The sequence below is a fragment of the Alexandromys fortis genome, unplaced genomic scaffold, assembly GCF_014885135.2.
Source record: "Alexandromys fortis isolate MF-2015 unplaced genomic scaffold, M_Fortis_MF-2015_v1.1 scaffold_16, whole genome shotgun sequence".
NCBI lineage: Eukaryota > Metazoa > Chordata > Mammalia > Rodentia > Cricetidae > Alexandromys > Alexandromys fortis.
Window position 1 is genome coordinate 18,319,116 of NW_026067893.1, and position 24,746 is coordinate 18,343,861.

The window sequence follows — 24,746 nt, forward strand, 5'->3', positions numbered from 1 at the left end:
CTGGGTTCTCCCCCCCAGCCAACTTCCAGGAGTCAGAGCTGCTCTACAATGTGGGAAATAAGGCAGCAGACTCAGTGACCAAGACCTTGCCTGCGGTGGACAGATGACCTCTAGCAGCTAGAGATGGATATTTAGGAATATTTAGGTTAGAAGTTGTCCGGATCATCCTGGTTAGGAGGGCCCTTTCTTTCTAGAACCTCCAGACTTCAGAAAAGGGAGCTTGCTTTTGAAGTGAGGATGCTGGGGACTTGGCCTCAAAGACAGGCTAATTATAAAATGACTAACAGGGAGCATGGATCAGCCAGGTCTGGTGACTCATGAGGTTTCAGGGAGGCTTCAGGCCAAGGAAGGATCTGGAAGGCTAGTGTCTGAACCCAGTATTTTCTGACTTGAGATTCCCTCACTGCCCACACACACTGGGGAAGCTGAGGATTCTCAGGGTCACAACTTTCTGAGGATCCATAGTTGTAAGTGGAGGGACTGGGATAAGAATTCAGAGTCCAGATTCTGTCCCTGCTCCAAGCTTTGGTCCTACCACCTACCCCTCTTCTCTGTTCATATTCCACTGCTCCAGCCTGGTCTCCTGCTTATTGACAACTGTGCCAGCAGTGGCATATTCTTATGCCTCGTGACATTCTCCCAGAGCCTCACAGTGATCCTCAAATACTGCTGACAACCTTGTCTGCAAGGCCCTCCTTCCTGGGCCTTCTAACATTGGTTTCCGGTTCTTATTCAACCTTCCCTTCAGAGATGCTGTCTGTGGTCCCTGGGCATGGGCCTTCTCCATGTTTCTGCCCATGCTCTTGTCTGTGGTCTCTGGCCATGGGCCTTCTTCGTGGTTCTGCCCATCTCTGTCTGTGGTCCCTGGCCATGGGCCTTCTCCGTGGTTCTGCCCATCTCTGTCTGTGGTCCCTGGCCATGGGCCTTCTCCGTGGTTCTGCCCATCTCTGTCTGTGGTCCCTGGCCATGGGCCTTCTTCGTGGTTCTGCCCATGCTCTGTCTGTGGTCCCTGGCCATGGGCCTTCTTCGTGGTTCTGCCCATGCTCTGTCTGTGGTCCCTGGCCATGGGCCTTCTTCGTGGTTCTGCCCATGCTCTGTCTGTGGTCCCTGGCCATGGGCCTTCTCCGTGGTTCTGCCCATGCTCTGGTTCTGGCTCTTTACCTTCTTACCCACTGCTGCTACTTCAGCTCCAAGGGTGACATCCTTGGCAAAGCTCTAAGTCCTCCCCAGGCCATTGCACAGGTACTTCAAGCTCAGTATCGGTAAACGTACCTCCCCCCCTCCAATTATCACTGCTTTCTGATAGCTTGGATAACACATGGCCCGACTTTGGCAATTTACAGTTCCTTCCTCTCAGCTTAATGATTCCCAAGTTTTCAGTGTCTGAAAAGTCCCCTCTGTCCCTGGATCTCAGGTGTAAGGATTTCCTGGTCATAGGCATTCATGCACACATTCCACAAACAGTTTCCGAGCATATTTTCTGGCCCAAGTTGGCCCCAGAGGATAGAGACTCCATAGCAAAAAAGACTGGGCTAACTCTGAGGGACTTAGATGGAACATAGGACACATCAGTTAAAGCCATTCTGAAAATAAAGAATCTATAATCCGAAAGAACTTTAATAGTGTGGGATGGCTATCACTGTGCGTCAGAACGGGGCGGAGGCCAAGGATATCCTAAACAGAGAGGACCGCAGGCAGCATGCTCATCTCTGCTTTAGGAATTCCTGTGTGTGCCTGTGTTAGGCAGAGTAACTGTGTCCAAAGATGCCAGGACCCAAATCTCTAGATCTGTGAATTTTCTACCTTATAGGACAAAGAACTGAAGTTGTAGATGTATTGAGGCGACCACCATCAGGGAACCATTAGACAGTTTTTCGTGGATGGTCGGGTCAGTTCAATAAACTCACTTGGGGTCCTTAGAAGTGGAAGGGGGTGCTGGTGAGATGGCTCTGGTGAGATTGCCTGCTACCTAGCGTCAAGCCGGTTTGATTCCATAATGGAAGGAGAGAAGAGACTCCCACAAGTTATCTTCTGACCTCTCAATGAGATCTGCAACCCGTGCAAGCATACTCTCACGCAAGCACACAAAACAAATAAATAAAAATAAAACAAACAAATAAAAATGCATTTTTTTAAAGTGGAGGGAAATAGAAGAAAGCCAGAGAAAGCTCTGGTAATGGAAGCGGAGCAATAGTGTGGAAGGCCCTTGGCGGTGATAACGTCCATCTATCAAAAATTATAGTTAACACCCGTGTGCCCTCAGAGGACCAGATCCAAGAAAATGCAGAAGGGTCACAGGAGGGCACCCAAGGGCAACGCCAAGACCCCAAGGCCAGGTGCTCCTCCTTCCTCTTCCTGCAGACCCCCCTTCTTCTTGGGGGCAGCGTCTCAAGGACAAGCCCCAAGGGACAAGGTGGTTGGGACAGCTGTGCTATGCATCCCCACCTCAGGTCCCCTAGACCAGCCAGCCCTGTCCCCTCTGCTTTCCCTCCCCCAGTTCCCGCATCTGAGGTTGTTCTTTGGCGGCCGCCGAGGTTGTTGCCTGCTTTCCTGAGGCACGGGCCACACGTGGCACGAGCAGGGGTCAGCTCTGGGAGCTGGTGGCTGGTCCTGTGGGCTTCTCACTTCCCTTCCCCAACCGCCGCGCGTGCAGGTGCCCAGCTGAGCCCAGCGGGCGGGGCGGACCCTATGGACACGCCCCCGCGTGAGTCCCTGATGCCCCGCGGGAGGAAGCGGCAGAGTCGCCACTGTCAGGAGCGCAGCCGGGCTCCACTCCCTCCCAGTGCCAGCGACATCGCCCACTGCGGCTGCGGGCACCGGGTACCGTGCTCCAGGCTGGCCGGGGATGCGAGCTGCTCCCGCGACGGCATGGCAGCCTCAGGTGGGTAGCAGGCACGGTGCTCCCTGGCTCCCGGGCCCCGCCGCTGGTCCCTGAGCCTCTCTGGCGCCACCCACACGGCCTGACTAGCTTTTCTCTCACTTCTTTAGTCCTTAATGCTGGGATCTTGTGTTCTTACTGATGTTTTCTCAGGTCTTCGGTCGCAAACTTCCCCTCCCAACTTTCTCACGTTTTGCCTAACTGGTCTGTGCGCGATTCTCTCCAGTTTCTGCCCGAACTTCGCCCCATCCCAGTTTCTAAGTTTCCTTTTCTCTCTCTAGTTCTGGTCCAAGTAGCCCTAGGGTTTCTTTCTCGGTTGTAACTTTTGAGTATTGGGACCATTGAAAGGAGATTAAGGGCCCGCTTCTCTAAAAGGCCAAATGCTTCTCTTAGGGTCTTATCCGATCAACAGGGGGCGCTCAGGCGTCCTAGGTGGTCCTGGGAGATCAGAAGTGGTCCTGGGGCAGCTTATGGGATCCACCGGATTTGTATTTTTTCCTCTGGAAATGTGCTGAAACCCGAGACTGCTGCCACTTTAAAGCTCCTCTTACTGTGCTCTCCGTGGGACTTTAAGGCCCTGGGTGGACTGGAAATTGGTGGGCAAATGTACCCGTCGGAGGGTGCCAGCGTATCTTCTGGCTGGTCTTGGGTTCTTTTCTGGATCAAGAGTGTATATACTTGGCAAGTCCTCAGCTCGCTGAGGTCTAGGACAAACCACACAATGATAATATTGAAAGACGATTAATGGCCCCTGCTTATACACCTCAGTGGACATTAGACATATTATGCTCTTGGTGATGAAGGGCGGGCCTGGTCTCTCTTCACCACAGGGTTTTGGTGGTTGGTGTGAAAGAAAACAGTGAGTAAATAGGGAATTACTAGGTGAGAAGAGAGAGTTGCCTGTTTTTGGTTTGGTTTATTTGTGTTTACCCAGCCCAAGGCTGTTGTTGTTAGAGAGGCAGTGCCTGAAAACAGGAAGAAAGAAGTGTAGTGGGCTGGGGAAGTCACTGCTTGGAAAGGAAGGGAGCATCTGCTGGACAGAAGAACCAGCTCTCTCCAGATCTGCGAAGGCCTAACCTGAGGTTGTGGTACTTTGGAACCAGGGTGCAAAGGGCTGTGATGGACAGGCTCATTACTAAAGATGGTGGGAGTGGTTCATCTCTGCCTGTGGCTCCCTAGTCAGGCTCTATGGGTTAGAAGAATCAGTGATGGAGGTAAGGGTTCTATACAGGGGTTCATTCACTGGGCAGACATTGATGTCAGGATTGTGGTTTCCAGGCATGGTACTAGGTGTTCAGGAAACCAGAAGATAAAAGCCATGTAACAGCGAGGGCCGGGAAGGCAACAACTCATTTAATAAGACAGTACTTGGCATGGTATGGGCAATGGGAAAACAGATGGGAGTAAGGGGGTTTGAGTTAGACTTTTAAATGGAATGGTTAGGTGAAGTCGCATAACAAGGGAAATTAGGCAAGACCCAAAGGAGGGGGAGATAGAGGGCCCTGGGGAGTTGAGCGCTCCAAGCAGGAGGTCTGCGCCATGTGTTCAAGATACAGGGAACAACTATCATGGCTGGGTGGATGGAGGGGTTAGGAAGAGAAGAAAATAACTGGCTACGCTTCTGCCCCCTTGCCTGGCTAGAATAGGCAAACAGCAAACTGGTGAGACTTGAGCAAAGGAGGCCAAGCAACCTGCTTCCCCTGTCTTGTGTCTAGAAGGCTGACTCCAAGGGGTGTAGCTGAAGGGGCTAGCCTCGACAGGTGGACTAGGGTTTAGATGAGGACTCCAGCCCAGCAACCAAACCTGGTGCACTCTTTGGATTGGTGAATAAAGTTATTCAAACCTCTTGCTGTCATTGCCTCTGTGGTGAGACACCGTGCCAGGTGGTGTGAGTGAGACTGGGTCCCCCTGGGCTCCCTGCGGTCTATAGCTACAAGTCCTCAAGAGGGCGGGTCACAGTGGAAGGAAGTCTTGTTTCCCGCTAACATGCCATAGGCTCGAGAGTCATCTAGGCCAACCTTCTGTATGGCTTTCTTATTTTTAAAATAATATTATAATATGTTTACCCAAAATGCTCTGTGTCTAACCTTTTGACATCGTGGCATGACATCATCTCCAAATGAGTTGAGTCACATTCATAGCTGTGCTGGGATATGTTTGGCTCAAGGGCTACTGATTGGACATGCCTGAAAGAGCGCAATGAAGGGTTTCTAGTGTCTTCACAAGCACGTGACCTTGAGAGGGATGTCATCCCCTCAAAGAGAGGTGTTGCCTCCTTTCCAGTACACCCATCTATCTCACCTCTGGAATGCTCTGCTCTGAACTGGAAAATGAATGGGATCATGTAGTCTGTGGTTTTAGTGACTGACTTCTTGCTGTGTAATTTGTTCGTCCACTCAGCTGTAGCTTAATCCTCTGGTCTGCTTAAATACCCTGCCATCGGAGGGTGAAAGTCAGTCTTTCCTGAAAGATGTGTTTGCTTCGTTTGCTTGAAATCGTGAAGAATCTTGGCCTCTTGGCCTCAGAAGAACCTTGAGCAGTGAGGTGAAGTGTGAGCACTTTGTGCTGGAATCATTTCCCTTATTTACGAGAGAGAGAGAGAGAGAGAGAGAGAGAGAGAGAGAGAGAGAGAGAGAGAGAGAGAAGAGCCTGGGGATTCCCCAAAAGTACCAAGTCTGCAGCTGGTGAAGACCGGAGTCTTCCCTTCCAGGCTGTGGCCTCCAAGAACCTGAGAAAAGAGCTCAGATCTTGTCCTGCCCCCTCCTCTCAGGTTCCTCTTTAGCTCCTCCTGCCATTCCTGGACGTATAGGGTCACAGACTTGTAGTGCTTGTCACCAAACCTGATGACTTGAATTTGATCACCTGGGACTCACATGGGAGAGGGAGAACTGGATCCTGCAAGTTGTTCCTGGACCTCAACATGTATGCTGTGGTTTCATGAACACACACACAGCACAGCGTGCCCATACACAGACAACAATACGTGAATGAGAGAGTGAATGAATAAACGAATAGTGGCGCTCTGGCTCGAACATGGCTCCAGGTCAAATAGACAGGGTCCCAGGGTCAGTGTCAGTCCCCCCCCCCCCGTGTCCTACCCATCCCCACTACTCTCTCCCAACTGTGGTCAGCCAGCCCCTTCCTGGACTCAGTCCGTTCCTGGCGCCTGAAGCCAAACCTGTTCTTTGCAGTCCACGAGAACAAAGCCCTTTCCTCCGTTCTGCCACGGTTTGTGGGCTCCTGGCTGGCTCCTGCATTGTTTCTCTAACTGAATAGGAAAAAGAAGTGCTTGAGAATGGGGAGCAATGACTCAGGGCTGAAGGAAGGGAATTGTGGAAGAAAGGGGCATTCCCCCCAGCAGGGAGAGTTGCTGACAAAGCTGATAGCCCTGGGCTGCTCCCTCGGGGAGGAACTTGAACTTCCACTTTGGACTTTTTTACAACTTCCCCAGCTTTTGATTTCAGCAGCCCCGAAGGAGTCAGGAGGATGGTAAATTGAATTGCAGTTATTTACAGTGAGGGCAGATTTGCCTCCGTTTATGATATTGGTTGAAGTCAAACTGCAGTAAACACAAACACACACGTGTGCACGTGTGCACGCACACACACATACACACAGTCACAGAGGTTGTGATATTAATTTGACCGAGGCACTAGCCACTTTCTTCTCAAATATTCTTTTAATTTATTATTAAATTATTGTTCTTATGCATTGGTATTATGGCTGCATGTATATCTAGGTGAGAGTGTTGGATTCCCTGGAACTAGAGTTATAGACAGTTGTGAGCTGCCATGTGGGAGGGGGGAATTGAACCCAGGTCCTCTGGAAGAGTCACCAGTGTTCTTAACCACTGAGCCACCTTGCAAGTCCCTGGACAATCTAGGGCTTTTTGTTTTGTTTTATTTTGCTTTGTATTTTCAAGACAAGGTTTCTCTGTGTAGTCCTGGCTGTCCTAGAACTAGCTCTGTAGACCAGGCTAGCCTCAAACTCACAGAGATCCACCTGCCACTGCCTATTGAGTGCTGGGATTAAAGGTGTGGGCCTTCCTAAATACTCTTGCTCAATGGAGATTGTGTTCAAAACTTGAGTCCCAGGAACAAGCCACTTTAAATGGCTGCTTTCCATATTCAATTGTGTTTTTAATAAAGTTATTTTGGAACAGATTTAGATTTCCAGGAAAATGACAAAAACTTTGTAGAGTTCCCATGTATTCTAATCCCCAGTTCTTATTGGCAACTTACATTAATGTGATAGACACTTACTGAAATACCTAAACCAGTATTGGGAATTATTATTTTTGGAGGGTGCCTTTTAAGACAAGATATCAGCATATAGCTCAGGCTAGCTTGGAACTCACTGGATGTCCCAGGTTGGACTCTAAAATTCTTGCTTCTGCTGCTTCAGCTTCCCACATTCTGGGTGGTCAGTTAGTTTTTAGCCTATGCTTTTTTCAAGTCTCCTTAATTTGTACACAGTGTCCCTGCTTTCCATTCAAGATACCACACTTCATTTCCCAGTGATGTATCCTTAGGTGCCTCTCAGCTGGGATTTTATCATATTTTCCTAGATCTTGATAACCCTTGTCAATCCTTTTTCAAAGGCAGATTTTATGATTACCAGTGTTTTGCCCGCGTGTATATATGTGCACCACATACACACCTGATGCCCGAGGAGCTCAGAAGAGGGCATCAGTTTTCCTGGAACTGGAATTACAGAAGGTGTGAGCCATCATGTAGATGCTGGGCACCGGATCCCAGACCTCTGCAAGAGCAACAAATGCTCGTAATTGCTGAGCTTAATCTCAAAACCCTTGGCAGTCCTTTAGAAGTGCAGTATTTTTACTGATCATTTGAGAATTCATATGTGTGTACAGTGTGTTTGGTTTATGCTCCCCCCCCCCCCACAGCTTGTCCTGGACCCCTTACTTTTTCCTCCTGACCTCACCTCTCACTTTGAAAGTCTTGAGAAGCGCTAGTCAGGGATTTTGTGGGTTTTATTCGAAGAGTACAGGCTTTTAACACATCTCCTGGTTGTTGATGGTGATCTTGGTCATTGGGTGGAGACGGTTAATTGTTGAATTTGTGCACTCTGAAGTGACTGTCTCTGTCTCTCCATACTGGACTCTTTGGAAAGAAATCACTGGACACAACCCACATTTAGGAAGACCCGTGTTGTGTTTCCCTGAGGCTGGGGTCACCTACAGAAATTATCTGGGATTTGTATGCATAAGAAATTTGTATTTTTCTTCAGGGTTTTTTTTTGGGAGGGGGTGGGTTGGTTTTTTGAGACACAGTTTTTCTGCATAACCATCGATGTCCTGGAACTCACTCTGTAGACTAGGCTGGCCTTGAACTCCCAGAGAGTTCCTACCTGCTCCTGCTTCCTGAGTGCTGGGATTAAAGGCTTACACCACCACTGCCTGTATTTTTGTTTTGTTTTTCGAGACAGGGTCTCTCTGTAGCTTTGGAGCCTGTCCTGGAACTCGCTCTATAGACCAGGCTGGCCTCAAACTAGAGATCTATTTGTACAAGAGCCTTTTCCTGATCAGCCATCTAGTCGGCCTCATCTTGAACATCCATCCCCTACCTCTACCTGTCAGGTACTAGGATGGCTAGCCTCACTTTCTTCTTCCTCTTTTTAAAAATAATTTATTTGTTTTTATTTTATGAGAATTGATAGGTGTTTTGCCTGTATACATCTCTGTGTGAGGGTGTCAGATCCTCTAGAATTGAGGTTACAGACGGTTGTAAGCTGTCATGTAGGTGCTGAGAATTGAACCCTGCTTCTCTGGAAGAGCAGCCAGTGATCTTAACCGCTGAGCTATGTCTCCAGCCCACTCCTCCTTCTCCTTCATTTTTATAATATTAATTTATTAAATTTTTTAAAATTATATTTTCATGCATTTATATGTGCATGTCTGTGTCTGCCAGTGTCAGCAGGGGCCAGGAGAAGGCATTGGATCCACTGAAGCTGTGAAGTTGTGAGCTGCCTGACATGGGTGCTGGGACTTCAGCCTTCATCCTCTGAAAGAACAAGTGCTCCTAACCAATCAGCCATCTCGCCAGTCCTAGCCTTACTTTCTTTCTTTTTTTCCTTTTTATTGAGCCCTACATTTTTCTCTGCTCTGCTCCCTGCCTCTCCACTCACCCTTCTGCCCTCCCCAAGGTCCCCATGCTCCCAGTTTACTCAGGAGATCTTGTCTTTTTCTACTTCCCTTGTAGATTAGATCTATGTAAGTCTCTCTTAGTGTCCTCATTGTTGTCTAAGTTCTCTGGGATTGTGGTTTGTAGGCTGGCTTTCTTTGCTTTATGTTTAAAAAACACCTGTGAGTGAGTACATGTGATAATTGTCTTTCGGTGTCTGGGTTACCCCACTCAAAATAATGTTTTCTAGCTCCATCCATTTTCCTGCAAAATTTAAGATGTTTTTATTTTTTTCTGCTGTGTAGTACTCCATTGTGTAAATGTACCACATTTTCCTTATCCATTCTTCAGTCAAGGGGAATTTAGGTTGTTTCCAGGTTCTGGCTATGACAAACAAAGCTACTATGAACATAGTTGAGCACATGTCCTTGTGGCATGATTGAGCATCCTTTGGATATATACCCAAAAGTGGTATTACTGGGTCTTGAGGAAGGTTGCTTTCTAATTTTCTGAGAAATCACTACACTAATATCCAAAGGGGTTGTACCAGCTTGCATTCCCACCAGCAATGCAGAAGTGTTCCCTTTCCCCCACATCCTCTCCAGCATAAGTTGTCATCAGTATTTTTGATCTTGGCCATTCTTGCAGGTGTAAGATGGAATCTCAGAGTTGTTTTGATTTGCATTTCTCTGATGACTAAGGATGTTGAACATTTCCTTAAGTGTCTCTCAACCATTTTAGATTCCTCTGTTGAGAGTTCTCTGTTTAGGTCTGTACTCCCTTTTTGTATTGGATTATGTGTTCTTTTGGTGTCCAGTTTCTTGAGTTCTTTGTATATTTTGAAGATTAGACCGCTGTCTGATGTAGGGTTAGTGAAGATCTTTTCCCATTCTGTAGGCTGTCGTTTTGTCTTTGCTGACCGTGTCCTTTGCTTTACAGAAACTTTTCACTTTCAGGAGGTCCCATTTATTAATTGTTGCTCTCAGTGTCTGTGCTACTGGGGTTATATTTAGGAAGTGGTCTTCTGTGCCAATGCATTCAAGTATATTTCCCACTTTCTCTTCTATAAGGTTCAGTGTGGCTGGCTTTATGTTGAGGTCTTTGATCCATTTGGACTTGAGTTTTGTGCATGGTGATAGATATGGGTCTATTTTCATTTTTCTACATGTTGATATCCAATTATGCCAGCACCACTTGTTACACTTGTTAAATGTGCTTTTTTTCCATTTGATATTTTTTTGCTTCTTTGTCAAAAATCAGGTGTTCGAAGATGTGTGGATTGATATCCAGGACTTCTGTTCGGTTCCATTGGTCTTCCTGTCTAGTCTTATGTCATAGCCATACTTTCTTAGTGATGCTTCTTATGTTCAAGACATCCTCTTCTCCTTTACTTTTTTGTCCACTTGTTAACCTTTCCGAAAACACTGCCATTGGCTTGGCATGGTAGTACATACCTCTAAACGCTGGCCCTTGGGAGGTGGAGCCAGGAGGGTCTAGAGTTCAAGGTAGCTACCCAGGGAGATGGCCAGAAAAAAGGATTTTTTTTCCTATCATATTTTTTGAGCTTAAAGACCCAGGGACTTACTCTGATCCTGTTTCTGACCTTACCTGGAACCGCTCAGTGATATATGGATCTGAGATGCCATTTCTTTATTTTTATCATGCGTGCATACGTGCTGTGTGTACATGTGTACCATGGCATGTGTGTGGAGGTCAGAGGACAACTTTGCGGCATTGATTCTATCCTTTCATCTGGAAACTGCACTCAGGTGACCAAGCACCTTTACATCCTGAGCCACCTCAACACCCCCAGGGCTGACATTTCATTGTGAAAACCTATGACTTAGGTCACTGTTTCAGGAAGGGTTCCCTGCCCTTCCCCCAGCCTGCTTCATCATAGGATGCATGTAACTTTGTGTTCATCCATGCCACACTATTTCCAGACTAGGATGTCAAAGCCACGGTGTGGGACAGTGGTCACAGTAAGGTTGGGAGCCTACCTTCTTTGAACTTCGATCCGTCATTGGAAGATGTGACATTGGAAGATGACTCCTTTATAAGAGTCTTGGCCTATTTCCTGATAGGAGGAAGTAGAGGCTGGGACAAAGGATTGGACTGGGAACCACCATGAGTGTTGGTCCTGGCTCTACTGTTAACTTACTGATTGTGAATCTGAGTAAGTCCCTTCATCTTCTCAGACAATGTGTTTCTTTCACCTGTAAGTGAAGGATAAGGACCAGGTGACTCCATCCCTGCCCTCTTGGCCTGTTTGTTTCTGCCCATCTCTGCTTCCTTAGGAGAAGAAAGCTCCTGTCACAGACCAACGGTGGGGGAGAGAAGGTCAAAGCATCAACTCACCGGTTTCCTCTCACACTGATGCACGGTCAGTGAGAGGATCGTGACACCAGCCTGCAACTCCCGAGGGTTCTTTTTCTACTCCAAGCTCTTTGCTGAGAACTTGACCTGAGATCCACATAAAAATTGCCATGCTGTTTCTACTTCCAGACAAGGAAACCAAGGCCCGGAAGATTTTAGTAATTTTTCCTGGAGTTGTGTGGCTAGTTGGCAGAACAAGAATTCTGACCCTCACAGTCTGATCTCACTGCTATGTTCCTGACCACTGTATTTGAAACAGAACTATGTTTCAGGGTCAGGTCAACTACTGGCTACCTCTGTGAGCCCTGGCTAAGTAACTCAATGCGCTACATTGAGCACCAACGGCAAGGGTCTGTTGGCGGCCTGCTCTGATCACCCAAGGGAGCGCCAGAGCAAGAGAGCTGTGACCCTCTCCCTCAGCTTTTACTCTCTGTTTTTGGCAGACAAGACCACGCCCTAGGGCTCACTGTCCCAAAAGTCATTGGCTAAATGTATTGAAATCCTACCACAGGCACATGTTTGGGTGATGAGTGTGGCGTATCTGGCACATTGGTGGACTGCAAGAAAGGAAAAGGGTTAGACAAATGGATTAGGTATTCCTGGGAAGTTGTAGGTACCAGGCCCTGTTGGACAGTGTGTCTCCCCGGCTTCAGATTGCCTCCAAGAAGGAGCAGGCATTAACGAGCTTCCCTGTCTCCTTGCAGGGTGGGGCCGAGGATGCGACATTCTCATCTTCTACAGCCAAGATGCGGAGGAATGGTGCCAGTACTTACAGGACCTTTTCATATCCTGCCATCAGGTCCGCAGCCAGAAGATGCGGACATACCGGCTGGGCCCGGATACCTCCTTCTCTGCCCAGGACCTGTGGGTGTTCCGGGATGCACGGTGCATGCTGGTGCTACTGTCTGCGGGGCTGGTGGAATGTTTCTGCCAGCCAGGACTGCTGCCGGTGCTGCAGCGCGCCTTCCACCCTCCGCAGCGGGTGGTGCGGCTGCTGTGCGGAGTGCAGTCGGAGGATGAGGACTTTGAGACCTTCTTTCCGGAGTGGGCGCACTGGCAGGAGCTCACCTGTGATGATGAGCCGGAGACCTACCTGGCGGCTGTGAGAAAAGTCATTTCTGAAGGTAAGGAAGAGAGGCGCGCTCAAGAGGAATCACGTAGAGCGGCATTCTAGATCCAGGCGAAGTATCTTTGTCTGATACTTGTTGGTTATTTGTGTTAGAAAATGAGGAAAACTCTCCTCAGAGCCGGTGTCCCCCGAGGCTCTAGCTCAGGAAGAGAGAGAGAGTACTTCCTACCCCGTGCAAGGCCCTGGAGTCAATCCTCCAGAGATTTAGGTAGTTCTTGGTTTAGAACAGCCAGATTTCTGAGATGGGATAGGTTGAACCTTCTTTCTAGAATTTTCTATGCTTTGGACAACACAGAATCCAGGTTCCCTACTCCGAAGCAGGGATAGGAAGGAGAGACTTTGATGGTTATGGTGTGACTGGCTCGCCCACCAGTCCTTATCACTGCAGCCCTCCCTGCGTGCCTTCTGCTTCCACTCTCTTCTTTGCAGTGACCTGGATAGCATTTTGAAATGTCAATTAAAAAGAACCCGTTTATGGAGCAATAACCCTTTTTTCTCATCGGCCCACCTTCTGCCGTTCTCCCTGCTTCTCCTTTCAAACTGGTAACTTTCCAGTCCTTTCTGCAGGGCTAATGACTTTCCTGGGGCCAGGATATGACGCACACTCTGATTAACAGAAGCAGAAGATGAACACTGGGATGGCTGCGGGTCACAGCTTTTCTTCCCCTTTTGGCTTTTCTTTCTGGCCTTCGTGCGAGCCGTGAGCAGGCTGTGTGTCTGCCTTCTGTTTTCTTGCCATTTGAGAACTTACATACTTGGTACCAGCCAAGAACGCTGGACAACTACCGGCCCAGTTTCCCTTTGCCTCAGTAGTTCCAGGTGTAATGTGTGCATTAGTGTAGCTCATCCATACCCTCTTTCATTTCCTGATCCAAAGCCAGAATTTACCAACTCTAAGATGGGCCTCGTGGTTCCTGCGGGTTTGAAATCCCAGCTCTTTGAGAGACAGTAGCAGGAAGATCCAAAGTTCAAGGTTGGCCTGGGTTACACACAGTAAGTTCAAGGCCAGACTCTGTTTTAGGGTGGGGTGGATGAAGGTGCAGAGAGGGCTGAGAATGAAGTATTCTGGAATACTTCCTCTGCCTTAGTGTGTGCTAGGCTGGAGGTTCAATCCCCAGGACTGAAGCAAGAACAGCAACTCTATGTCCTGGTTTGCGTTCTGTTGCTGTGATAACACATGCGGACCAAAGACCATCTGGGGGGAGGAAGGGATTTATTCCAGCTTCCAGGTTTTAGTTTGTCACCAAGGGAAGCTAAAGCAGGGACTTCAGGCAGGAGCTCAAGTCAGAATCCAATGGTTGAATGCTGCTTACTGGCTTACTCCCTAAGGCTTGCTCAGCTTGCATTCTTACACAGACTAGAACCACCAACCCACAGCTAAGCCCTTCCCAGACAATCGCTCATCAAGCAAATGCTCCAAAGACATGCTCACAGGTCAGTCTGAAGATGGCAATTCTTCAGCCGAGGTTTCCTGCTTCCTGGGTGATATAACCAGTGAGTATGATCAGGTCTCAGCATAGTAGAGTCGTGCTCATTTTGTAATACAAATAACAGGTGTTTTTTGTTTTTTTGAGACACGGTTTCTCTGTAACTTTGGAGCCTGTTCTGGAATTAGCTCTTATAGACCAGGCTGTGAACTCACAGAGATCCTCCTGCCTCTGCCTCCCGAGTGCTGGGATTAATGCAAATAACTGGTGTTAATGCAAGAGATGACTCACTTGAAATGCTTGGGATCCCATTAACAATTTTCTAGAGTTCGCTCATTTTGACTTTGAAATGACAGGAAAAGCACACCATTCAGATGTGCATGATCATGTTTCATTGCTTTTTGGGAGCTGTGTGCCATGCAAACTTACAAAGAACCCAGACACACTAGTTGCTCCTCCCCAAGGGTGACTTCATTGCAGTGGCCCACGCAGCAGCGTCATTGCTGGCCACCGTGATCTGCCAATCAATTATTCAGAGCTCCCTGGAAGGATTGCCATTTCACAATATGTACTCATCATTAGTCTCTTAAACAGGATTGTGCCAATATTTTAAAAATTTAAAGGGAGTAAATTGGGAGCATGGAGACCATGGGAGAGGGTAGAAGGGGAGGCGAGAGAATGGGAGGGGAGTGGAGAAAAATAAAGAGCTCAATAAAAACAATAAAAAAATATAAAAAATTAAAAAAATCAAACAAAATTATCAGCTATAGTCCTACAGCATAAAGATAACAGCTAATATTTTGGTATGCTTCAAGGTAATCTTAATGATAGATTTAAAAATATATAATATATACTTACATAACTGAAGGAAAGTTTTACAATCTAAAAAAAATATTAAGGCAGTGGTGGTGCATGCTTTTAATCCCAGCACTCGGGAGGCAGAAGCAGACAGATCTCTGTGAGTCTGGGGCCAGCCCAATTTACAAGAGCTAGTTCCAGGACAGGCTAGAAAGCTACAGAGAAACCCTGTCTCAAAAAAAAAAAAAAAAAAAAAAAAAAGGTTTGAGAAGAAGCTCATTGAGAAAGTGCTTGCTTAACACATGTTAGGTCCCAGATAGGGTGCTGGAGGCAAAGAACTTGTACTGCTCTAGCAGAGAACCTGAGTTTGGTTCCTAGTACCCACATCAGGTGACTCTCAGCTCCTCCAGGAGCTGTGGGTTCCTAGGGTATCTATACCCACATGCACATACATGCATACAAACACACATGTGCACATATAACTAAAAGTAGGAAAAATCAATCTTATAAAGTACAAGGGGATACTTTTAATAAGATATGGGAACATCCAGTGGTGAGACATCTGCCTACATCCATCTCCTCTGGAATTTTACGATTTGCTCTATTTTACTCTGGACTATGACGACGCAGTGCGCTGTGAGGCTTCATCTCCCAGTGCTTCAGAAAGGTGAATTTCTTCACAGTAGTCCTTTTGTTCCAATAACAAACAGCCTATTGTTGGAACAAGATTATTTCAATAAGCAATTAAAATAAGCTGCTTCGTGGGAAATCTGCCGTTCAGAATCAATGGGACATATAGAATTAAGAAATGGTGGGGGGTGGAAACGCAGAGTGCTGGTGGTTACACACACAGTCAGTTAGACTCGAATTTGAATAAATGCTTCTCAAATTTTCATGTGCAAGAAGAACTTGCGGACCTTATTAGTAGCATATGTTGACTGAAGGCTGGGTGGAACTCAGCAACCTGCATTTCTCTTTTTAAAAATTGATTTATTTATTCTTCTCTCATACATTACACACCAACTGCAGTTCCCTGCTCCACTCTTTCCAGTCCCTCCCTCTGAACTTCCGACTCCCTCAGATCCACTCCTCCTCCTTTCCCTTCAGAAAAGAGCAGGAATCCCAGAGATATCAACCTGGCCTAACAAGGTCAGTAAGACTAAGCACAGACCCTCATATCAAGGCTGGATGAGGCCACTCAGTAGGAGGAAAAGGGTCCCAAGAGCAGGAAAAAGAGCCAAAGACACTCCTACACCCACTGTTAGGAGTCCCACAGGAACACCCAGCGACACAACCATAATATAGCTTTTAAGACCTAAGTCAGAGCCATAGAGGGTCCCTGATTGTCACCCTGGTGTATGTGAGACCCTGTGAGCTCTGGTTAGTTGAAGAATCTACATTCCTAGCAAGCTCCTATGCTGTTGCCAGTGTGGCCCAGGGTCCACCACCTTCAGGACACTGGTCACAGCGCCATTGTGCCTGAGCCATTTTCTCAAAGCCTCAGTTCTCTGGAAACCAGGGCAGCTCCTGTATACTGGCTGGTCTAGGTATAAAGTTAGACCAGTGTTTGATGGTTAAACTGTTAGTTTTCAACATGGAGCCCCAGTGTTCTACTTACAAAATCTGTGTGTTCACTCTGGCAGGTTTTAAACGTTCAGTTCTCTACATAAAAATGCTTCTGACTTTCAGATGGGGGTCCTACACTACTTTAATCTCTGTTCTTTCTTCACTTAATAATTGATAATTATTTCTATCTCATGAAAAAATATTTTGGAGGTTTTAAAATATCTCTAAGTTTGGCAATCTCCTTAAAATTGAACATATGTTTTAATTAGAGTCTGCAGTGTGTTGGAGTTTATCTTCCAAGTTCTTCATCTGTAAAATGATGGGGTTGGACCAGATGATGTGGAAGGTTCTTCCAGTCCCCCGGGCTGTAGAATATCATGAAGCACTTACTGCAACAATGCACGGCAGTATAGGAGGCTGTCCTGTTGTTCTGGATTCTTTGCTGGACTTGCTGGGTGATTGTTTTCAAATAAGGAAGTGAGAAAACCCAAGATATAGCACGGCAATTATTTCCTCTTTTTACCGAAGCTCTATTCTTTGCTGCAAGTCTCACTGGAATACAAAAATAGATTCTGTGAGACTATGTGGGAAAGAACTCGCTGGTGGGTGATACTGAGTTTGCTTCAGAGGCTCTTCTGTGTGTGTGTTTGCTCAGATGCCCATATGCATGCTTGCTCACATGCTGAGAGTGGAGAGAGGCACGAAAGCTTTTGTTTAGCATTGCAGCAGTGATCGTATCTGCTTTTGAAGTTGCTTGTTTATTGTCTCTGTGTGTTCAGGTGTGCAGAGGCCAGAGATTGACCTTTGGTGTCTTCCTCTATTGCTGTCCACCTTGTTTTTCAAGATAGGTTCTCTCACTGAACCTGGAACTTACAGATTGGCTAGACTGACTGCCCCCCCCACTGTCATTTCTCCAGCCCTAAGACTACAGACAAGCCCCACCATGTCTAACTTTTAGGTGGATGTTGGGGTTTGAACTCAGGTCCTTAGGCTTGTGCACAGAGTACCGTACCAACTGAGAACCCAGCCCTTGTCTGCTTTCTTCATTTGCATTATCCTCTACCTGCTTCCCCTGCCTCACCACACCTTCTATGTTTCAGGAGGTCTCATGGTATCCAAAATTATATATAATGTGTTTCCCCTTCGGTTCTCATGGGAAACTGTGAGAAGGTTTTGTCTATATCTGGTTTTCTTTGTGGACATTAACATTCCATTGGTTTTTACTTTCCAGTTTTATTGAAGTATAATTGACAAATAAAATTAAATGTACTCTAAGTACAAAAATAAGTATTTATAATACATATATAGTGTAAAAATAATTAGCATGGTCAAATTAGTTAACATATCTCCTTTGCCCGTGGTGTTGTCGTGTGTGTGCGTGTGTGTGTGTGTGTGAGCATGTGCCTGTGTTGAGAACTCTTTGCAAGCTCCGAGTAAACACTGTGGTATTATTAACTCTAACTTCTGTTTTGCACAAAAGACTCTCAGAGCTTACTCATTTCCAGACTGCAGTGTGAACCTTTGGATGGAGTGCCATCCCCCAGCCTCCATCCCCTCCCAGACCTGACCACCATGGGCTAATCTACTTCTGTGAATCTGACTTCTTTAGATTCTATGTGAACCTTTGGATGGAGTGCCATCCCCAGCCTCCATCCCCTCCCAGCCCTGGCCACCACGAGCTAAAGTGTGAGTCTGAGTTCTTTAGATTCTGTGTGTAAGGGAGCTCATGCAGTATTCATCTTTCTGAATCTGGCTCGTGACCCTTACCATAATGTCCTCTCGGCTCATTCATAGTGCAAATGACAGGATTTTCTACTGTTTTGTGGCTAAGGAATATTCCTTTTTGCAGTTTGTAAAACAAGAAGGGATATTTTCCCCAAAAGTTATATATGCTTATCACAATGCATAAATTTTTTTTTTTAAAAATTATTTTCCCTTTTCACAAATAAATGACGAGAATATGCACATGCTTCATGGCCAATTTTGTGAATCTCTGTTGATTTCTTCCCTCTCGTATTCCTCTACTGCTCCCATAGACAGAGTGGAGCACCTGCACGGAGTGTCCCTGCGTCCCATGGACTTGACCCTCAGCCTTACGGTGGGTTTGGTTGTTGAACCTTATCTACCAAAGGTTTCCCTTTGTGTCCCAGTTTAGTCTGATATATGAAACAGCTAGTAATAAGTTAAAAGCTTGAATGTGCATGGGTGTGTCGTGTTTGTGTGTGTGTGCACGCATGCAGGTGCCTTTGCCTGTGCTTTTGCTCACAGAGGCCAAAGGAGGATGTTGGGTATCCTGATTAATTGCCTTCTGCCTTACTCATTTGCAATAGGATATCTTACTGAACCTGGAGCTAAACTGAAAACCAGCAAGCTGCCAGTCCTGGCTCCTGTCTCTGTCTCCTTTCCATAGCACTAAGATTCTGGGCACACACAGCTGCGCATGGCTTTAAAAACATTTATTTTCTTGGTATATAATAGAATGGGTGCTGGGATACTAGCTTGGGTCCTCATGCTTGTGCAGCCAGTGCTCTTGCCCACCGAGCATCTCTAGCCTGGGCGAGTTTCTTGTTTTCGACAGTTACTCAGTAAAATGCATCGAACATCCTATGTGCTTTTATCCCTGCACAAGTGTAGATGGGCAGATGGTCTTACTGCCACTGTACAGCTGGGGAAACTGAGGCTCAGGAGATTCAATGCCCATGTGAAGAACAAGCAGCTCACTTCAGCACCGAAGGTTTTTGGGCTTTAGAATATCCCCCTCTTTGCCTTGCATTTTCCTGTCTCCCTTCCCCACCTTCCTTTTTCTTGTTCAGACTAGAAATGAAATAAGGGGAAAGAGCAGAGGAAACAGAGGCCTCTGTCAGCTCTCGAAACCACAGATTCCCAGACCAGGCAGAGCCCTGACGGTGTTTGTATGCAGGACTCCACCCGAGTCACTGAACCCAAGTCTCTGGGGTCAGCCCTGGGAATATGAATTTTAAAATGCTTCAGGGCCAGTTTACTCAGCAGCTCTGGCTGTCTGGGGCCTGGTGTTCCACCATTCAACTCTTCTGGTCAGAAGAGGCAGCAAACCGAGGGCTGTTCCGGGAAGTCACGGGGCAGCAGTCCCAGGGGCTCAGAGTTTGGCTGTAACTTATTGGCACAGGCCCTCAGAGAAGTCAGACCCTCTCAGAGAAGGGGAAGTTGCTGCGCTCGCTCTGTGTGGTGGCATTGTGGATGGTAAGTTATGGATGGCTTCTGGGCTTCCTTGAGGCGGAGGGGTTAGAGCTGGCTTGAGATCTGTTGGACTGGACACGTTTTGTCCCACGGTCCTGTGTGGCTGCGGACTTTCGATCTCGATCTTTCTTGGCCGTGGTTTAGATGACTCTGCGGCCAGCTCCTTGTCATAGCCTCACACCCCATCCCCCGCAGGTGCTTTCTTCATACTTCCCCCTTGGAAACGATCTGTGCTTTGGGGAAGGAGGTGCCCCGGCTGGGAGAGTGAAATCTTTCTGGGGCCACCACAAAGCTACAGTCTGTCCGAATGTCATTATGATTTCCCTTGACAAGTCCCCTGGCGGTCCTGTGAAACCAGGGCCACTGTTTGCTCTCCAAACTATGCGACTTACTGCCAAGCGTACCTGGAACAGTTAATAAAGACTCATGCCCAAGGAAAGGCCAGTGCCCGTGGAATTTCCACATCCCTTGGGACTCTAGATTTCCCCCACAAAGTTGTGTGCTCCAGGGGCAGAGGGTGGTAAGGGTGACCTCCCCACCCCCACACATTGCTCTATAAGCTAGCTGCACAACAGACTTCACCCTTCCCCTCTCCCTTCACTCAGATGTCTGTGCTCTTTCAGAGAGAGTTTCCGTGTGCCCTTCGGTTGAGAGCGATTGGTGGGCTGCTGTGGGAAGGTAGTGTGGGGTTACTGAAGGCCTCTGGGGTAGGAGTCTCAAGTTCTACCTGTCTGTGTAATTAACGGAGGTGGGAATGGTGTCATCAGACAGGGATTTTGTTTGTTTATTTGTTTGCTTGCTTGCGTTGTGGAGAGGGTCTCAACTATATAGACCTGGTCGGTCTACAACTCAATATCTGGACCAGGCTGGCCTCCAGTCCACAGAGATCTGCCTGCTTTTGCATCCCAAGTGCTTAGATTAAAGGTCGGCGCCACCACACTCTGCTTAGATGTAGGCATTTTACCCACTCATCTCTTCCTATGTTGTTTCAGTATGTTTTTTGATTCTTGTCTCCCCTGGGACCACTGTTAGTAGAACTCAGAAGGGGCCCACAGTCTCTTATTTCTGAGATGCCCTGCTCTAGACATCACTTCGTTTGATCCCTGTGGTTTCTCTATAAGGCAATGCTGATATCATCTTCATCTTCAAGATGACAGAAGCAAGGTCCCAGAAACGCCATGCCTTGCTCAAGGTCACAGCTTTTTCATCTGTAGATCAGGGCCAGGAATGTCTGATCTGCCGTCTGGTGTCTAGCTTCTTTCTTTCTTTCTTTCTTTCTTTCTTTCTTTCTTTCTTTCTTTCTTTCTTTCTTTCTTCCTTCCTTCCTTCCTTCCTTCCTTCCTTCCTTCCTTCCTTCCTTCCTTCCTTTCTTTCTTTCTTTCTTTCTTTCTTTCTTCTTTCTCTCTCTCTGTCTCTCTCTCTGTCTCTCTCTCTGTCTCTCTCTGTGTCTCTCTCTCTCTCTGTCTCTCTCTCTCTCTGTCTCTCTCTCTCTCTCTCTCCCTTCCTTCCTCCCTCCCTCCCTCCCTTTCTCTTTTTCTTTTGGGTTTTTGAGACAGGGTTTCTCTGCAGCTTTGGAGCTTGTCCTGTCCTGGAACTTACTCTGTAGACTAAGCTGGTCTCAAACTCACAGAGATCAGCCTGCCTCTGCCTCTCGAGTGCTGGGATTAGAGGTGTGCACCACTACTTGTCTGGCATCTAGCTACTTCTTTATCCAGCTGGCAGGGTCAATCTTTCCTCTGATGGTGCTTGTTAGGCTGTTCCCAGAGCCCCACGCTGGGGTCAGGTGAGACCTGCTGCCCCGTGTCTACATCCCAGCATGGTCTAAGATACACACAGTGCATGTTGCGTGGGAAATTTTCTAGTAGTTGCTGTTAGAAAAAAAAAATGCTGTAAAAAGATAGGCAAAATTAACCTTCGGATTTATTTAGCTCAGTCTATTTTTATTTTAATAGACATTAAGTATAAGAGCTACTTAGGGAGCAGGAGAGATGAGTCACATGGCATGTGCTTTAAAACACGTCTACCATAGCTCCTTAATTATTTATCAGTGCAGTCAGTCACTGAGGAGTTTTTGATGAGTACCTGCCAGCTGCTATCCTGTTGTATGGTTCTCCTCTTCATCCTCCTCTTCTCTCTCTGGTCTCTCTTTTTGTGTGTGTGTGTGTGTGTGTGTGTGTGTGTGTGTGTGTTCTTTCTCAGTAACCCTCCCCCATTTTTGAAACTTCCTGTATTTTCGAAATTATTTTAAATGATGTGTATTATTTCTGTGCCTGTGTATGTGCATGTGAGTGTAGTGTGTGAGGAGGCCAGAAGAGGGTACTGAAGGGGTTGTGAGCAGACAGACTTGGGTGCTGGGACTGAGCTGAGGTCCTTTGGAAGAGCTCTATGCACTCTTACCCACCTCTGTGCTCAAACTTTCTGTATTTTGTCACCTGCTTTGCTGTGTTCCCAGGATCTAGAAGTTCAGTGTTAACACAAATTGTCTCTGCCGAACAATAGGGCTTCTGCCTTTGCTAATGACCAGTCACCACCTGAAGTGGTGAGACGGAGCTCCTGGCAGCCTTTGTGAAGACTGAATCACACTGGGGCACTTGATTGCAGGAAATCATGCCTGGGTCGGGTCCTGGCCAAGTAGGTTATTGTCTGTCAGTGAGGCAGACTGCCGCAGACTCCACCAAGACCTGGACCACTCTCTTCATGCTAATATGGAAACCAATAAAACTGATTAAAGGGGAGAAACAAGAGACAGAAAAGTGTGCCTTTATAATCTTAGTTAGACATTTAAAAGGAGTACTTATCCATGCTGATAGGCGTATCTATGAGGATATGCTCTTAGTTTCTTTCTAGAAAGACACACAAGAAACCGCCCCAGAAGGGTACTCTTGGTAGATGGAAGGCATTTTGAACTTTTGCTGTAGATGTTTCCCCAATGTTTTATTTTTTCTATGTTTATGATTTCCTTTCAGTTAGGAACCTTCGAGAAAACAATGATGGGGATTTTGTATATGTAGAGGAAGGTGTTGGGTTTTTATCCTCTGTTCCAAGTAGGCTGAACTGAAGATTGAGTTCCTTGTGAAAACCCCTTTGGCCTCCCCCCTCCCCACCAGACAGGTCTTCTGGTAAGAGGAAGTAACGTAGCGTTGGTTTGCGCCATTGCTGCCAAGTCTGCATTGTCGCTCACCTGGTGTGGCCCACGCCTGTGAAGAGTGAACTGCTGTTTCTAAGAGAGCGAATAGGATCTGACTCTTGTTACGTTTGTACTAATGACCTTTGTTGCTGCAGTCTCTGTGGACTCCTAAAGTGCACAGATGGACACTAGCTGCAGCTGGCAAGTCACTTGGCTACTCTGGACCTCTTCCTGTCCTCTTTAAAATTCTAGGGTGGGGGTGGTATAGAGATATGAGTTGGCATCTCAGACGCTTATAGCCATGAAATCCCATGATTTTGGTTCTATAGCATTTTACATACTTTCTCTTCCATTTCTGTGTCTCAAAGCGAGACTTTCCTAAACGTCATCAAGTATATTTACAGTGCATTCGTTTTGGCTCAGAAGTCTTTACAACAGGGCTTAAGCAAAGCCTGAAGTGATTTCTCAGTGGTTGCTTTCAGTTTATGGACATTAGCAGCTCAGTCTTAGACGGTAGCATCACATCCTCATCCTATGGGATGGTAGGGCTTGTGCAGCTAACATTTTCCTTTTTTCCCTATGTTCTGCAGGAAGATACACACATGTGGGTTCTTAGGATGATGATGGGGACAGGGGAAATGAGGGCAGGTGAGCGCATGACAGAGCAGTTCTGTTAATTTCCCCCATTACCGGTTTTCACAGCTTTTCGATTTAGTTTCCACCAGTCAGTCACATGACCAAGAGTATGGCTGAGAGGCCCCCAAGTAGGATGGTTTAATACTGTGAATGACTGTTGACTTGACTATTTAGAGAAAATCACTACAGCCACATTTAAGCTTGTCATATGGACTTTTGGGCAGAAAACTATCTGTTTTAACAATTTCCAAAATGTAAACTTGAACAAAAGGTAGCTTGCACACAAGACACAGAAAAATGAACATAGTTAGTAATTGAGGAAAATGGCTTCTTTTGTGTTGAGGAAGAAAGACAGACGGGGACTTTCTGGTTTTACTTTTTCATGCTTAATATAAATGAATAGTCTACACAGATGATGTTTTATACATGTATGTGCCTGACGAGTGGTGGAAGGACCGATGGCTGGCTGGGTTGGTAAAAACCAGTATGGGGCTGTTTGTGGTACACTTGGTCTCATATTGAGCATCCCAGTTGACGAGGAAGATTTCTCCATGTGCATCCTACCGTGGGGCCCACATTGCTGGTGGCTTTTGCATTGTTGACCATTGCTTGCTGTGGAGTGGTTTGTCTCGGGACACACAATCCAGATGTTTGTAACAGTTTATCCAAAGGTCTGTAGAGTACATTAATTTTATCTTGTGCCTATACTTAGGCATGTAGAACTGCTTATCCCATAAAAGAACAGAGGAAAAAAGCCTGAGGTCCACTGGGATGTATGCAGATCCATAAGTAGTCGAGATGAAATTGTGCCTTTTTTTTTCTTAAAAAAAGGGATCATGAAAGTGAAGGTATCTGTAACTTGGAAGAAACTTCTAGAACTGGCTTAATTTCGTTTTTGGAATTTGTCATCTGAATGTGTGTGACCTTCCCATTGCCTTTCCACAGTTATAGTTGTATCCGGATCTTATATAAAATAATGGGGGAGAGGCCGCACATTTTGTCCAACAAGGTGCTAGTTTCACAAGCAGCCTGTGGGCTCTTTCGTGAACATCTGATAACACAGGAAACAGAGAAGGAGGCCTATGATGAAATGAAAGTGCTCTACTTTAAATTAAACTAAAATAACTTTCCACTTACATGGAGAGCTAATGGTGGAAACTGTGTCTGTAGTCAAATAGGACATGCATTAAAAATAACGGTGCATGTATAGGATGTTGATTTTTTTTTGAGATAAGGTTTCTCTGTGTAGTCCTGGCTGTCCTGGACTCACTCTCTAGACAAGGCTGGCCTCGAACTCAGAGATCTGCCTGCCTCTGCCTCCAAAGTTTTGGGATTAAAGGCACGTGCCACCGCTGATCAGCTGTTGAGATGATTTTTTAATCATATAAAATGTGGGAAAACATTTATGTTCTAGGATATTTCCACCTGATATCCCCAAACTAGCCAACTT

The 24,746-nt window shown here is 46.6% G+C and overlaps 1 protein-coding gene across 1 annotated transcript in view; it reads left to right on the top strand.

Moving 5' to 3' along the window:
* Nucleotides 1-2,718: 2,718 nt before the first annotated feature.
* The window catches only part of Pik3ap1 (phosphoinositide-3-kinase adaptor protein 1), a 124,173-nt gene continuing 102,145 nt past the window's right edge, over nucleotides 2,719-24,746 (top strand). The window contains exons 1-2 of the mRNA XM_050147170.1: nucleotides 2,719-2,881; nucleotides 12,102-12,521. Coding sequence (XP_050003127.1) covers nucleotides 2,869-2,881; nucleotides 12,102-12,521 — 433 coding nt within the window. The 5' untranslated portion in view covers nucleotides 2,719-2,868. The remainder of the gene's footprint in view (nucleotides 2,882-12,101; nucleotides 12,522-24,746) is intronic.